General features: G+C 44.2%; 2 protein-coding genes across 4 annotated transcripts in view; one reads left to right on the top strand and one right to left on the bottom strand.

Annotated features, from left to right (window-relative positions):
- The window catches only part of LOC142296608 (uncharacterized), a 173,771-nt gene that overhangs the window by 10,234 nt on the left and 146,714 nt on the right, over positions 1-16,823 (top strand). The window lies entirely within an intron of this gene.
- Positions 1-16,823, bottom strand: part of LOC142296606 (intestinal-type alkaline phosphatase-like) — a 120,834-nt gene that overhangs the window by 31,389 nt on the left and 72,622 nt on the right. The window contains exons 7-8 of the mRNA XM_075340411.1: positions 2,549-2,618; positions 2,184-2,318 (exon numbers count right to left, since the gene is read on the bottom strand). Of these exons, the coding sequence (XP_075196526.1) occupies positions 2,184-2,318; positions 2,549-2,618 (205 nt within the window). The remainder of the gene's footprint in view (positions 1-2,183; positions 2,319-2,548; positions 2,619-16,823) is intronic.

Here is a 16,823-nt window from a genome sequence, read left to right as displayed (position 1 = left end):
ACATTTTTAAAATGGGAAAAATGTGATTTTTTTTTTATTTTTTTTATTTTTACGGCTCAAGGTTATAACTTTTTATGAAGCTCCTGTTGGTTCAAGGTGCTCACCATACATCTAGATAAAATTCATTCAAGTGTAGTTTTCAAAATGGAGTCACTTGTGGCGGCTTCCCCTATTTAATCACAAAAAAGGGCTCTGGAAATGTGTCCGCTATCTATGCAAGCCAATTTTGCATTCCCACAGTCAAATCATGCCACTTCCCTTCAGCACACTGCCATGCACGCAAACAGATGTTTTCCCATCTCAGATGGGTTATTGGTGTACTTGGGATAAATCGCACAACAAATTGTACAGTCCATTTTCGCCTTTTAACCTTCTAAATAAAACATTTGTTGTTAAAGCAAAATTTTTGTGAGAAAAAAAATATTTTTTATTGTTACGGCTCAACGCTATAAAATTCTGTGATGCACCTGGGCATTCAAGGTGCTCAACACACCTCTAGATAATGGGGAGAGAAAGTAACAGGGAGTATTTTATTTTCAATAAAGTATTTTGTGTGTGTGTGTTTCTTATTTTTTCATAACTGGGTTAGGAATGGGGATTTCTGATAGATACCTCTCCATTACTAACCCCTTCACTTGATCCCAGCTTACACTACACAGCTGACATCAATCATTACTCCGATTGCCACCGCACCAGGGCAATCGGGAAGAGGTGGGGCAAAGCTCCAGAATTGGAGCAGCTAATGTGATGCCTCACTTCTGGGGTGAATGTGGGCTGGTATTTTAAGGCCGGGAACGGCACAATGAACATAGTTCCTCCCAACCTGATAATATCAGCTCACAGCTTTACTGGTTATTAAAAAGGAGGGGAGCCTGCATCGCTTTTTTCATTTAATTATTCATTTATTTGCCTAAAAACTGTAGCTGTAAAATCTATCATCTCTCTAGGTATCATCTTTGCACATCTTTAGCATATAAATATCTTGAATTTCTTGAATGCATTTAATTCTGTCACACGGACAGCACATGGATGTCATCCATGTGCTGTACATTTTTTTCATGGACCCATAGACTTCTATTTACCCTTTTCATCTGGCCTGACCGTAAAAAAAAGGGACATGTCTCCATGTGGATGAAATGGATACACAGTCTGTGTAAAAACACTGAGGTGTGAAGATTAACAGAGACTTTAATGAGTATGCATGTAAACATGTCTGCAGTACATTTGAAAATGTACGCCACATGTACTGGAAACATGGACGCGTGAAGGGGGACTTAGGGATACACTACTGTGTACAGATGCATCTCTATTTTCCTTTACAATCTGGTTCTGGGTTCACTGCCTATCGCCTGTCTCCCTCAGTCTGGGTAGTGGCTCATTGATGGAGCTACTGCCTGCGGACAAGGAATTCATGAGTTTGAGTCTCCGGGAAACCAGAGGAAAGAAGAATTGTTAATTTAGTTTATGCACTCCCTGAGGAGGACTGATGGATCTGGCCAGAAGAAGTAAGAGGCAGTTGGCACAAATGCCCTGACTTCTGCAATAGCAGGACTGAGTCTTCAAATCGGGACAGTCCTGCTGAATCCGGGATGGTTGGGAGCTAATACATATATAGTATAGAGCAGAGCTGAGCATGTGTGTGCCTATTGATGTGTCAGAGCTGTGTTTGTTGATATACCAGAGCTGTAGGGCTATACCAAATATGTGTGTGTGTGTGTGTGTGTGTGTGTGTGTGTGAGAGTGTGCGTGTGTATACACTATGGGATGCATCATACTGTGTTCTGGGGAGGGCTTTGAGGGCATTATACTTTGTGTGGGGGACCGTGGGAGCATTTTAATGATGAATGGGAAGTATAACATGGGTTATTAAAGAGTACCATACTGTGTGCAAACAATAATGTGCTTCACAAGGATCAGTATTTCTGTGTATTAACATATAAAGGACTGGGTGAGGTTAGGGTACAGGCTTAGTATGAAATATAATAAACATTGCAGCTTCGCATGTAGAATGTCACGGTTGGTGTAGGCTAAGCCAGCCAGGGTGTTTAAATGAAACACACACTCGTCTGTATCTGACATCACAGAGCTATGCTATGATCATTGAGGCACATAAGAAGACAAGTGTACAAATTTCCATTATATAAACTTTGTACAAATAGATGAAGGAAATGAACAAGACTTATCTTCTACAAAGAGGTAGAATCCATTCGGGTTTTTGTTCAGGATCTGAATGGCCTTTTCCGTCAGCTCCACGATAGAAGGGTCAGAGGAATCATTGCGGTTCAATTCATATTTCATATCACCTGGTTCAAAAAGACCTACAATACCAGAAGATATAGTTACCAACCTCTAATGGGACAAGGACTGGAGAAGATTCTTGGTATCTAGAGACAGAGACAATTTACTAACATAAATAATCAGATCACCTCTTAAAAGAAAGCAATTTATAAATGTTTCTAAAGTTCTCTATAGAAGATAAGCTAACATAGGCATTTTACAATTTCATTTCTGTCTACATTTGATTTAATAATTAATGATATATGCATACCCATTACATGAGTAGTGCTGGATTCATTAATCTGATTCAGTCCCTCTTTATTCCACACATATTGAGCGCCCTGGAACAAGAATATTGATTGGTTACACAAACGCCTTTCACTGAAGGATATTGTCATGTTAGATATTTTTGGTCTATCTATAGGACATATCCTAAGACTTTGTCTTTACAGTGCCGACAAGTCACAGGTGTATAAATCGTATAAATCCCCAGGTCCAACACAACATAATTTCTTCATTATTGCCGATTAATTGCTGGAAACTTTATGGTAATGCCAATATGTTGTCCGTATCGTTTAGAATTTTTTCTACTATATGAAACAAATTAAAGCACCACTCCAGTAATTTTTTTTTTTCACCGCTGGAGTGGTGCTTTAATTCTAAGGTCCCTGTCCCTACGCTTACACTCACCCTCCGACATTTTCACCTTTTACTGGTGTCACTCTGGTCCCATCTAGTGACCGCAACTTCTGGCTGGTCAGAAGTTAGAAGTTATGTCTCAAGTTCTCATTGCAAGTCTATGAAAGCCAGAACGAGGGCCTCATATACTTGCAAAGCTTTATGACTTTTGGATTTAATAACTTGCATCACTGTGTAGCCCCCGTTATAACCATGTTTGTCCATAGATCTATTAATAGTTAATTTACTGAACTATAAATCTGATATCTATTTCTTTGTTACTGTAATATAGCAATCAACTATGGGCTGAAAAATACATAGTTAGCCATGAACTGAGCTTCAATGCCTGACACATATGAATGACAAGAGTAGTGCTGTTTCTGAAAGACAGAAACCATGGGCTTGGTGCATTAAGGTGTTTCTGCCAAAATTCTGGCATAGAGTTACTTAAAATGTCATCAGATTTTTTTGCACAATACAAAATTGCACAATAGTTGTGTGCCTTTGGGAGTTTCTACATCATTCCTGCTAGCTAGCTCTGACAACTTTTACAAAAGTGGGCAGAGCTGAGGGAGAATAGGTCATGACACAGTGCGCCCGAATAATTCATGATCACTAAAGGGCACTTTATACACAGCGACATCGCTAGCGATGTCACTGGTGAAAGCACCCACCCCCGTCGGTTGTGCGTCACGGGCAAATCGCTGCCCGTGGAGCACAACATCGCTAGGAACGGTCACACGTACTTACCTGCCTAGCGACGTCGCTGTGGCTGGCGAACTGCCTCCTTTCTAAGGTGGCGGTTCATGCGGCGTCACAGCGACATCACTAAGCGGCCACTCAATAGAAGCGGAGGGGCAGAGATGAGCGAGCAGAACATCCCGTCCACCTACTTCCTTCCTCATTGCCGGTGGCCGCAGGTACGGTGATGTTACTCTTTCCTGCTTTCCTGCAGTGTCACACATAGCGATATGTGCTGCCGCAGGAACGACGAACAACCTGCGTCCTGCAACAGCAACGATAAATGGGATTAGAACGACGCGTCAACAATCAATGATTAGGTGAGTAATTTTGATCGTTAACGGTCGTTCGTGCGTTTCACATGCAACGAGGTCACTAACGGAGGCCGAATGTGCATCACGAATTCCGTGACCCCAACGATATCTCATTAGCGATGTCATTGCGTGTAAAGCCCGCTTTACTCCACTACAGTAACATAAATTACACCAGAAGTGTAGTCCGTTTGTAACCTTTCTTGCAGTGTGCATGGGAAATGAAGGACACATCAAATTCCTTAAGAGGTGCATGCTTCTTAATAAATTTACTGCATCTTTTTTCAGCGCACTGTTCTAGAATGCAATAGAAAAAGGCAGTCTTAACTAGAGTTGAGCGCGGTTCGTGGTTCGTGGTTCTCCAGTTCTAGGCTTGAGTGATTTTGGGGCCTGTTCTAGATCGAACTAGAACTCGAGCTTTTTGCAAAAGCTCGATAGTTCTAGAAACGTTCGAGAACGGTTCTAGCAGCAAAAAAACAGCTAAATCCTAGCTTGGTTTCTGCTGTAATAGTGTAAGTCACTCTGTGAATCACACTATTATGACATTTCAGTGTATAGTGTGCGTGAACAGCGCCTTCAGATCACTGCTGTTTGTATAATGGCGATCGACATTTTTTTTTTTTTTTTCTTGTCTTCCTTCCCTAAGCGCGCGCGTCTTGTGGGGCGGGCCAGCATGTCAGCCAATCCCAGACACACACACAGCTAAGTGGACTTTGAGCCAGAGAAGCAACGGCATGTGTGATAGGATGTCCATGTCACATGTCCCTGCATTATAAAACCGGACATTTTCTTCCAGGACGCCATTATCTGCCTTCTGCGTCTTTGGTGTCAGACATCACTGTCGCAGCTCCGTCCTCCTGAGTCCTATAGCCGATACAGCTGTATGCGCTGCATACACAGCGTTAGACAGCATAGGGAGAGCACTTTATAGCAGTCCTTTTAAGGGCTCAAACCGGCAGGGTCAGAGAGCCATAGGTGACAGGTCCTGCAAACAGCAACAGCGTCTGTGTAGCCAAGGTCAGGGATTTCCTCCCTGCATTTCACCATTAGGAGGGAATAGAAAGGCAGGCTTCCATTCCTCTACCCAGAGCACCACAATCCTGCCACTGTACCCTCTTGTCCTCTGCACACTCCAACTCATTATAACTAAGCCATTATACTAGCAAACACTCAGTGTACCTAGTGGCATCCTATCTGTGGCTATTGGACTTTGCTATAGTCCCACTAGTGCAAAGACATTTGCAGAGCACATCTGCCTGCATTGCATACTCCAAGTTTTTTAAACTAAGCAATTTTACTAGCAAACACTCAGTGTACCTAGTGGCATCCTAAACGTGGCTATTGGACTTTGCTATAGTCCCACTAGTGCAAAGACATTTGCAGAGCGCATCTGCCTGCATTGCACACTCAAACATTTTTAAACTAAGCAATTTTACTAGCAAACACTCAGTGTACCTAATGGCATCCTAAACGTGGCTATTGGACTTTGCTATAGTCCCACTAGTGCAAAGACATTTGCAGAGCACGTCTGCCTGCATTGCACACTCAAACTTTTTTAAACTCAGCCATTATACTAGCAAACACTCACTGTACCTAGTGGCATCCTAAACGTGGCTATTGTACTTTTGTCAATTCACAGTATTGGAACGATATTTGCAGCACGTCTGCCTGCATTGCACACTCTAACTTTTTTAAACTCAGCCATTATACTAGCAAACACTCAGTGTACCTAGTTGTATCCTAAACGTGGCTATTGTACTTTTGTCTATTCACAGTATTGGAACGTTATTTGCAGCACGTCTGCCTGCATTGCACACTCAAACTTTTTTAAACTCAGCCATTATACTAGCAAACACTCAGTGTACCTAGTTGTATCCTAAACGTGGCTATTGTACTTTTGTCTATTCACAGTATTGGAACGTTATTTGCAGCACGTCTGCCTGCATTGCACACTCAAACTTTTTTAAACTCAGCCATTATACTAGCAAACCCTCACTGTACCTAGTTGTATCCTAAACGTGGCTATTGTACTTTTGTCTATTCACAGTATTGGAACGTTATTTGCAGCACGTCTGCCTGCATTGCACACTCAAACTTTTTTAAACTCAGCCATTATACTAGCAAACACTCAGTGTACCTAGTGGCATCCTAAACGTGGCTATTGTACTTTTGTCAATTCACAGTATTGGAACGATATTTGCAGCACGTCTGCCTGCATTGCACACTCTAACTTTTTTAAACTCAGCCATTATACTAGCAAACACTCAGTGTACCTAGTTGTATCCTAAACGTGGCTATTGTACTTTTGTCAATTCACAGTATTGGAACGTTATTTGCAGCACATCTGCCTGCATTGCACACTCAAACTTTTTTAAACTCAGCCATTATACTAGCAAACACTCACTGTACCTAGTTGTATCCTAAACGTGGCTATTGTACTTTTGTCTATTCACAGTATTAGAACAATATTTGCAGCACGTCTGCCTGCATTGCACACTCTAACTTTTTTAAACTCAGCCATTATACTAGCAAACACTCAGTGTACCTAGTGGCATCCTAAACGTGGCTATTGTACTTTTGTCAATTCACAGTATTGGAACGATATTTGCAGCACGTCTGCCTGCATTGCACACTCTAACTTTTTTAAACTCAGCCATTATACTAGCAAACACTCAGTGTACCTAGTTGTATCCTAAACGTGGCTATTGTACTTTTGTCAATTCACAGTATTGGAACGTTATTTGCAGCACATCTGCCTGCATTGCACACTCAAACTTTTTTAAACTCAGCCATTATACTAGCAAACACTCACTGTACCTAGTTGTATCCTAAACGTGGCTATTGTACTTTTGTCTATTCACAGTATTAGAACGATATTTGCAGCACGTCTGCCTGCATTGCACACTCTAACTTTTTTAAACTCAGCCATTATACTAGCAAACACTCAGTGTACCTAGTGGCATCCTAAACGTGGCTATTGTACTTTTGTCAATTCACAGTATTGGAACGATATTTGCAGCATGTCTGCCTGCATTGCACACTCTAACTTTTTTAAACTCAGCCATTATACTAGCAAACACTCACTGTACCTAGTTGTATCCTAAACGTGGCTATTGTACTTTTGTCAATTCACAGTATTGGAACGATATTTGCAGCACGTCTGCCTGCATTGCACACTCAAACTTTTTTAAACTCAGCCATTATACTAGCAAACAGTCAGTGTACCTAGTGGCATCCTAAACGTGGCTATTGTACTTTTGTCAATTCACAGTATTGGAACGATATTTGCAGCACGTCTGCCTGCATTGCACACTCTAACTTTTTTAAACTCAGCCATTATACTAGCAAACACTCAGTGTACCTAGTTGTATCCTAAACGTGGCTATTGTACTTTTGTCTATTCACAGTATTGGAACGTTATTTGCAGCACGTCTGCCTGCATTGCACACTCAAACTTTTTTAAACTCAGCCATTATACTAGCAAACACTCAGTGTACCTAGTTGTATCCTAAACGTGGCTATTGTACTTTTGTCTATTCACAGTATTGGAACGTTATTTGCAGCACGTCTGCCTGCATTGCACACTCAAACTTTTTTAAACTCAGCCATTATACTAGCAAACCCTCACTGTACCTAGTTGTATCCTAAACGTGGCTATTGTACTTTTGTCTATTCACAGTATTGGAACGTTATTTGCAGCACGTCTGCCTGCATTGCACACTCAAACTTTTTTAAACTCAGCCATTATACTAGCAAACACTCAGTGTACCTAGTGGCATCCTAAACGTGGCTATTGTACTTTTGTCAATTCACAGTATTGGAACGATATTTGCAGCACGTCTGCCTGCATTGCACACTCTAACTTTTTTAAACTCAGCCATTATACTAGCAAACACTCAGTGTACCTAGTTGTATCGTAAACGTGGCTATTGTACTTTTGTCAATTCACAGTATTGGAACGTTATTTGCAGCACATCTGCCTGCATTGCACACTCAAACTTTTTTAAACTCAGCCATTATACTAGCAAACACTCACTGTACCTAGTTGTATCCTAAACGTGGCTATTGTACTTTTGTCTATTCACAGTATTAGAACGATATTTGCAGCACGTCTGCCTGCATTGCACACTCTAACTTTTTTAAACTCAGCCATTATACTAGCAAACACTCAGTGTACCTAGTGGCATCCTAAACGTGGCTATTGTACTTTTGTCTATTCACAGTATTGGAACGTTATTTGCAGCACGTCTGCCTGCATTGCACACTCTAACTTTTTTAAACTCAGCCATTATACTAGCAAACACTCACTGTACCTAGTTGTATCCTAAACGTGGCTATTGTACTTTTGTCAATTCACAGTATTGGAACGATATTTGCAGCACGTCTGCCTGCATTGCACACTCAAACTTTTTTAAACTCAGCCATTATACTAGCAAACACTCAGTGTACCTAGTGGCATCCTAAACGTGGCTATTGTACTTTTGTCAATTCACAGTATTGGAACGATATTTGCAGCACGTCTGCCTGCATTGCACACTCTAACTTTTTGAAACTCAGCCATTATACTAGCAAACACTCAGTGTACCTAGTGGCATCCTAAACGTGGCTATTGTACTTTTGTCAATTCACAGTATTGGAACGTTATTTGCAGCACATCTGCCTGCATTGCACACTCTAACTTTTTTAAACTCAGCCATTATACTAGCAAACACTCAGTGTACCTAGTGGCATCCTAAACGTGGCTATTGTACTTTTGTCAATTCACAGTATTGGAACGATATTTGCAGCACGTCTGCCTGCATTGCACACTCAAACTTTTTTAAACTCAGCCATTATACTAGCAAACACTCAGTGTACCTAGTGGCATCCTAAACGTGGCTATTGTACTTTTGTCAATTCACAGTATTGGAACGATATTTTCAGCACGTCTGCCTGCATTGCACACTCTAACTTTTTTAAACTCAGCCATTATACTAGCAAACACTCAGTGTACCTAGTGGCATCCTAAACGTGGCTATTGTACTTTTGTCAATTCACAGTATTGGAACGTTATTTGCAGCACATCTGCCTGCATTGCACACTCAAACTTTTTTAAACTCAGCCATTATACTAGCAAACACTCAGTGTACCTAGTGGCATCCTAAACGTGGCTATTGTACTTTTGTCAATTCACAGTATTGGAACGATATTTGCAGCACGTCTGCCTGCATTGCACACTCTAACTTTTTTAAACTCAGCCATTATACTAGCAAACACTCAGTGTACCTAGTGGCATCCTAAACGTGGCTATTGTACTTTTGTCAATTCACAGTATTGGAACGATATTTGCAGCACGTCTGCCTGCATTGCACACTCTAACTTTTTTAAACTCAGCCATTATACTAGCAAACACTCAGTGTACCTAGTGGCATCCTAAACGTGGCTATTGTACTTTTGTCAATTCACAGTATTGGAACGTTATTTGCAGCACATCTGCCTGCATTGCACACTCAAACTTTTTTAAACTCAGCCATTATACTAGCAAACACTCACTGTACCTAGTTGTATCCTAAACGTGGCTATTGTACTTTTGTCTATTCACAGTATTGGAACGATATTTGCAGCACGTCTGCCTGCATTGCACACTCAAACTTTTTTAAACTCAGCCATTATACTAGCAAACACTCAGTGTACCTAGTGGCATCCTAAACGTGACTATTGTACTTTTGTCTATTCACAGTATTGGAACGTTATTTGCAGCACGTCTGCCTGCATTGCACACTCAAACTTTTTTAAACTCAGCCATTATACTAGCAAACACTCAGTGTACCTAGTGGCATCCTAAACGTGGCTATTGTACTTTTGTCAATTCACAGTATTGGAACGATATTTGCAGCACGTCTGCCTGCATTGCACACTCTAACTTTTTTTAAACTCAGCCATTATACTAGCAAACACTCAGTGTACCTAGTTGTATCCTAAACGTGGCTATTGTACTTTTGTCTATTCACAGTATTGGAACGATATTTGTAGCACGTCTGCCTGCATTGCACACTCTAACTTTTTTAAACTCAGCCATTATACTAGCAAACACTCAGTGTACCTAGTTGTATCCTAAACGTGGCTATTGTACTTTTGTCTATTCACAGTATTGGAACGTTATTTGCAGCACGTCTGCCTGCATTGCACACTCAAACTTTTTTAAACTCAGCCATTATACTAGCAAACACTCACTGTACCTAGTTGTATCCTAAACGTGGCTATTGTACTTTTGTCTATTCACAGTATTGGAACGTTATTTGCCGCACGTCTGCCTGCATTGCACACTCAAACTTTTTTAAACTCAGCCATTATACTAGCAAACACTCAGTGTACCTAGTGGCATCCTAAACGTGGCTATTGTACTTTTGTCAATTCACAGCATTGGAACGATATTTGCAGCACGTCTGCCTGCATTGCACACTCTAACTTTTTTAAACTCAGCCATTATACTAGCAAACACTCAGTGTACCTAGTGGCATCCTAAACGTGGCTATTGTACTTTTGTCAATTCACAGTATTGGAACGATATTTGCAGCACGTCTGCCTGCATTGCACACTCTAACTTTTTTAAACTCAGCCATTATACTAGCAAACACTCAGTGTACCTAGTTGTATCCTAAACGTGGCTATTGTACTTTTGTCTATTCACACTACTGCAAATCTATGTGCAGCACCTCTGCATGACAACCTCCTGCTCTGTTTTTAATAAGCTATAATGATAGCACAAAATACTGCCATTTAGTGGCATCATAGAACTGGCTGTTGTATTCCATTAGTGCCCCACTGGTGACAAGCTATTTCTAGCACCTCTACATCACACCCTCATGCACATTTTGCTACGCTAATGTTATAGCAAACTCATGGAATTCATTGCTGCATTTCATAATTCGGAGGGATAGAAAGTCAGGCTTCCTTTAGCTTTTCCTTCTGTTCATAGACAGCATCTCCAAGACAAATTTCCCCTCCACGTCTAAGTGTGGAGAGGCAGATAGTGCGCATGCGTGTGCCGATGTACCCCAGCTGCAGCCTAATTACAGTGTTTCGCGTAGTGAGTATGCTCAGCCTGACTGTGTTATTCCTGACGCTAAGTCTTCTTTTCGGGATACAGCGCATGCTCCCACACTAAGTGTGAAAAGCCTCTTTGCACAGGTGCTTGCATTCCGTGCCGGGTCTAAGTCCTGTTTTGTGCCTAGACACCATGCTAAAGCTGATAGTCTTTTTTCAGACTGTATTTCATGCTACTGAGCATGCTCAGGCACTTCCTGCATCAGAGACTAGGTCCGGTAATGAACTCTTTGGCCCTGGCACTGATGTGGGGGTCCCATATAGACCACAGGGCATCAGGTGTCCTCCCAAATGGCTTGCAGAGGCCCACACCTATGACTTGTCACCGCATTATTGATGGTCAGACGATGACTGGTGAGGTGTTTGGGTCATGGCAGCCATGAGGTCATCATTGAAGTTGCGTTTCCAAATAGGACGCTAGTTATGCCACTCATGACGTGTCACTCTACTTTTGTCTCCAGGAGGTGCATTGTGGTTCACCCTGGTTTGGGGCGGACCCAGGTTATAAAAGGGGCTGGAGCCAACAAGGAGGTGCGCAGTCTTCTATTATGCTCCGAAAGAGCACACCTCCATGTGTTGAACCCATTGCGGCTTTAGGCCAGAGGTAGGCAGGGATAGGGTGGTGGATGCAGGCCACCACCACAGTTGGTAACGCAGAACGGTTAAGACCAGCTCCTGTCCTAACAGTCCTGCTTGTGCAGCCCAGTGGCATTAACAGGCCTGCTGCTGCTGATGCGCCTGCTGTCCACAGGTGTGGCCCCTACGCACACGGTCAGCGTACTCAATGGCCCCTGTGTTGTTAACAGGGAGTTCCTGGGCTGGGTGGGCATGTGGACCCTGTGACGCTAACAGGGCTCCCAGTCTCCAGATCCGAATGGCGTCTAACTCGGTTCAGGCTACTATTAGTTTCATAGCCACACAGCTCTGTATCCTCCACCAAAACTTCAAGTTGCCAACCTCTCCTTTTCCAACTGGGAGCACGGTGGACACTGACTGCTGATGGGGATATATATCTTTCTCTTTCTTTTCTTATTAATTTTCGTTATATAGCGGTCACAGATTATATACCACTTTATCCAAATCTGCCAGTCCCACTGTAACAGATGTTGTTTCTTCAGCAAATGTTACAGTTGCTTAACCACCAAATCCACGGACCAAAACTTTTTTCCCCTTTCCAACACACCTGTTCCCCTTTCCAACAGCATCTGTCCTTTTTCAACTCATTTTGGGATATGACCAAAAGTGCAACTGTGCAGGGACACCGTACTCAACGCCATCTCAGCACAGCAGCCATCCCTCGGTCCCTCCGATGTGGACAAGTAAAAGACCATTTCCTCCTATCCATGACAAAGCGTTGAGATTCACTCTGTGCAGCACTGGTGTTTAGTGGAAAAGTAGATCTAAGATTGCGTACCACATTCTGCAGATACTCCTGTATACGTGTGTCTATTTCTATGGCAGGAATTAGTTCGCCAAATTTTGTCTTGTACCGGGGATCTAACAGTGTGGCAACCCAGTATTCAGGATTACTTCAAATTCATACAATCCGAGGGTTATGTAGGTAGTGCAGCAAGAAGGCGCTCATGTGTCTTGTGCATCCAGGAGGACCAAGTCCTTGGTGTGTTGGTGGCAGAGAGGTGAGAATCGTGCCTCCTTCCTCTGCCCTCTCCCCCCAACCTCGCACAACCGAAATGTGAGCAAGCTCTCACTCATCTGCTGAGTCTTCCATGCCCATCGCAAGTTCGTCCTCCATTTCTTCATGGCTCCTGCACCTTCCTCAACAATTTTTGCTGATACTATGCGCCCTTGTTAATCCCTATCCCCCACCATAACTGCTGCCTAGGTGCCGCTTACCGTATGGACCTTGTAGATCTTATTATCCCTTCTGCATATGACTCCTCCTGTACTTCCTCACCTTCCTCTTGGACCAATACCTGACTCCGAATAATGCTTACAGTGTGCTCCATCATGTAGATGACCAGAATTGTCACGCTGAGAATGGCATTGCCAGTGCTAAACATCTTCGTCGACATTTGTAAACTGTGTAGAAGGGTGCATAGGTCCTTGATCTGACACCACTCCAGCAGCGTGATCTGCACCACCTCTGGATCAAGTTAGCCCAGGGTATACGTCATACCGTATTTCAGCAGGGCTCTGCGGTGCTGCCACACACGCTGCAACATGTGCAGATTCCAATTCCTGCGTGTCGGAACATCGCATTTCCGGCGTTTAACCGCCAGACCCTAAGACTTCCGGAGCGATGACAGTTGTTGAGCTGCTGGGTGCGAAGGATGAAAGTGAGCACACAGCAGCGTGCCCGCTGCACAAGGCCATGTAGGCCGGGATGGTATTTTAAAAATTGCTGGACAACCAGGTTCAACACGTGAGCCATACAAGGCACGTGTGTCACATTGCCCTGAAGAAGGGTCGCAGACTGGTTTGCATCATTGTCGCACCCGACCTTCCCTGACTGCTGGTTGACTGTAGACAACCATTGATGAAACTCGGTCTCACTCTCCAGAGCTAACCGTCCACAATTACTCAGCGGTGTCTCACATTTCCCCTACATTTCAAAGTAAACATTTGACCGCCTGATGGCCTTGAGCTCTGCTGCCAGCATAGTAAGGAGGTGTGTGGGATTCCTTGGGCGCAGTTACAAGGAAGGGTGGCCTGATCACACAGGGTTTGGGGCGAGGTGGAGGACCCACACGAGGTTGAGGAGGCAGAACCAGTGGAGGAACTTGTACATACAGAGGAAGGATTGACACACAAGTCGTGGGGACGGCAAGACTTGTACAGCAAACCCTTCTCCATCTCTCACCATAGTTACCCAGTGCACAGTCAGCAACATGTAACTCCCCTGTCCATGCTTACTGGTCCAAGTATCTGTGTTGAAATGCACCCTGTCACACACAGAGTTTCTCAAGGAATTGGTGATGTTGTGTGCGACATGCTGGTGTAGCGCAGGCACACCTTTCTTAGAGAAGTAGTGGCGACTGGGCATCTGGTACTGGGGCACAGTGACAGACATAAGGTCTCTAAAATCCTGTGTGTCCACCATGCGGAAAGGCAGCATTTCCGTAGCCAAGAGCTTACAGAGGGATAAAGTCAACCTCTTAGCTTTGTCATGGGTCGCAGGAAATGGCCTTTTATTTGTCCACATCTGAGGGACAGAGATCTGGCTGCTGTCTGTAGACAGTGTTGAGTAGGGTGTCTTTGGAAAAATGCAGGTTTGTGAGGAAAGTGCAGGCGGAGACATGATGTTGCCTTCATCTTGCCTTCAGATCTGTTCATCTTGTATCATTTTTAAAAAACACAGCAAGCAAGGGTTACTCCAAGCGGAGCCTCCCTTTTTTCCAAAAATTGTGCCCCACACACACCCACCCATTCAGTGGCAGCACTTGTGACCTAGTTGCAAACAGGATGTTTTGATTTGCATCAAGCACATTCCAAATCCACAAGCATTTACTCTCCCCAGGATGACACAGGGGTAGTAAATTCCTTGTGGATCCATGACTTGTTCATTTTGATGAACGTCAGTCTGTCCACATTGTCACTGGACAGACGCGTGCGCTTATCTGTCAGCACACACCCAGCAGCACTGAAGACACGTTCAGAGACAACGCTGGCAGCTGGACACGACAAAATCTTCAAGGCGTAACTGGAGAGCTATGGACATTTTTCTAGATTTGAAGCCCAAAAGGAGCAAGGCTCCATTTGAAAAGTCATTGCATCGATGTTCATTTGGAGATACTCCTGTATCATCCTCTCCATCCGTTGACTATGTGTCAGACTTGTTGTCTCTGGTGGCCTTGCAAAGGAGGGTCTAAAAAAATTATTAAAAGATTCCATAAAATTGCTGTTACCAGCACCAGATCCGGTCCTACTGGTACGGGTAGACTGTTGAAGATGACGAGGCCGTCCCATGTTTGTCAAGTTACAACTGGAAGAATCACTCCCTTCACCTGCACGGTTGTTTGGTGGAAAAGCCGAGCTAAGATCGAGTAACAGCTTCTGCTGATACTCCTGCATACGTGCGTCCCTTTCTATGGGTGGAATTATGTCACAAAATTTGGACTTGTACCGGGGATCTAATAGTGTGGCAAGCTAGTAGTCATCATCACTTCTAATTTTGACAATACGAGGGTCATGTTGGAGGTAGTGCAACAAGAAGGCACTCATGTGTCTTGCGCAGCCATGCGGACCATGTCCACGCTGTGTTTGTGGCATAGAGGTGCTAACCGTTCTTTCTTCCTCTGACATCTCCCCCCAACCTCTTTCATCTGAAATTTGACCAAGGTCCCCCTCATCTGCTGAGTCTTCCATGTCCATGGACAGTTCGTCCTCCATATCCTCATGTCCTCCTGCACATTCCTCAACATCTCGCCTGCTACCATGCGCCCTTGTTGATCCCTGTCCCCCATGGTCCCATGCCTCCCGCGTTGGTGATGATGAACGTCTGGACCTTGGTGATGTTGTTGTGTCTTGCGCATATGAATCCTCCTGTAGTTCCTCCCCTTCCTGTTGTCCCACCCCCTGACTCCGAATAGTGTTTAGCGTGTGCTCCAGCATGTAAATGACTGGAATCGTCATGATGATAATGGCATTGTCAGCGCTAAACATATTCGTCGCCATGTCGAAACTGTGCAGAAGGGTGCATAGGTCCTTGATCTGAGATCACTCCATCAGGGTGATCTGCCCCACCTCTGCATCTCGTTGGCCCAGGCTATACGTCATGACGTATTGCACCATGGCTCTGCGGTGCTGCCACAGTCGCTGTAACATGTGGAGAGTTGAATTCCAGCGTGTCGCCACATCGCATTTCAGGCGATGAACCGGCAGGCCGAAAGACTTCTGGAGCGATGCAAGTCCCTCAGCTGCGGCGCTTGAACGGCGGAAGTGAGCAGACAGTTTTCGTGCCCTGTTCAGAAGGCCATCTAGGCCGGGATAGTGTGATAAAAATTGCTGGACGACAAGGTTCAACACGTGAGCCATACAAGGTACGTGTGTCACCTTGCCCAGGCGAAGGGCCGCACCCAGGTTTGCAGCATTGTCGCACACGGCCTTACCAGGCTGCAGGTTGAGTGGAGACAACCATTTATTAAACTCGGACCGCAGAGCTGACCACAACTCCTCAGCTGTGTGACTCTTATTCCCAAGACATGTCAAGCTAAAGACCGCCTGATGCCGTTGCGCTCTGCTGCCAGCATAGTAATGAGGGTTGCGTGATTCCTTCTGCGCAGTGAGAACGCTGGTGGCCTGACCAGGCAGGCTTGGGGCGGAGGTGGAGGACCCAGATGAGGTGGAGGATGCAGAAGCAGTGGCGGAACTTGGACAGACAGAGGATTGACACACAAGTCGTGGGGACGGCAAGACTTGTGCAGCAGACCCTTCACCATCTATCACCATAGTTACCCAGTGGCCAGTCAGCGGCATGTAACGTCCCTGTCCATGCTTACTGGTCAAAGTATCGGTGGTGAAATGCACCCGTTCACACACAGAGTTTCTCAAGGAAGCGGTGATGTTGTGTGTGACATGCTGGTGTAGCGCGGGCACACCTTTCTTAGAGAAGTAGTGGCGACTAGGCATCTGGTACTGGGGCACAGCGACAGACATAAGGTCTCTAAAATCCTGTGTGTCCACTAGGCGGAAAGGCAGCATTTCGGTAGCCAACAGCTTACAGAGGGATAGAGTCAACCTCTTAGCTTTGTCATGGGTCGCAGGAAGTGG

Source organism: Anomaloglossus baeobatrachus, chromosome 3, assembly GCF_048569485.1.
Source record: "Anomaloglossus baeobatrachus isolate aAnoBae1 chromosome 3, aAnoBae1.hap1, whole genome shotgun sequence".
In the NCBI taxonomy this organism is placed as follows: Eukaryota; Metazoa; Chordata; class Amphibia; order Anura; family Aromobatidae; genus Anomaloglossus; species Anomaloglossus baeobatrachus.
Note: the sequence above shows the minus strand (reverse complement) of the source record. Positions and strands in the feature narration are given on the sequence as shown.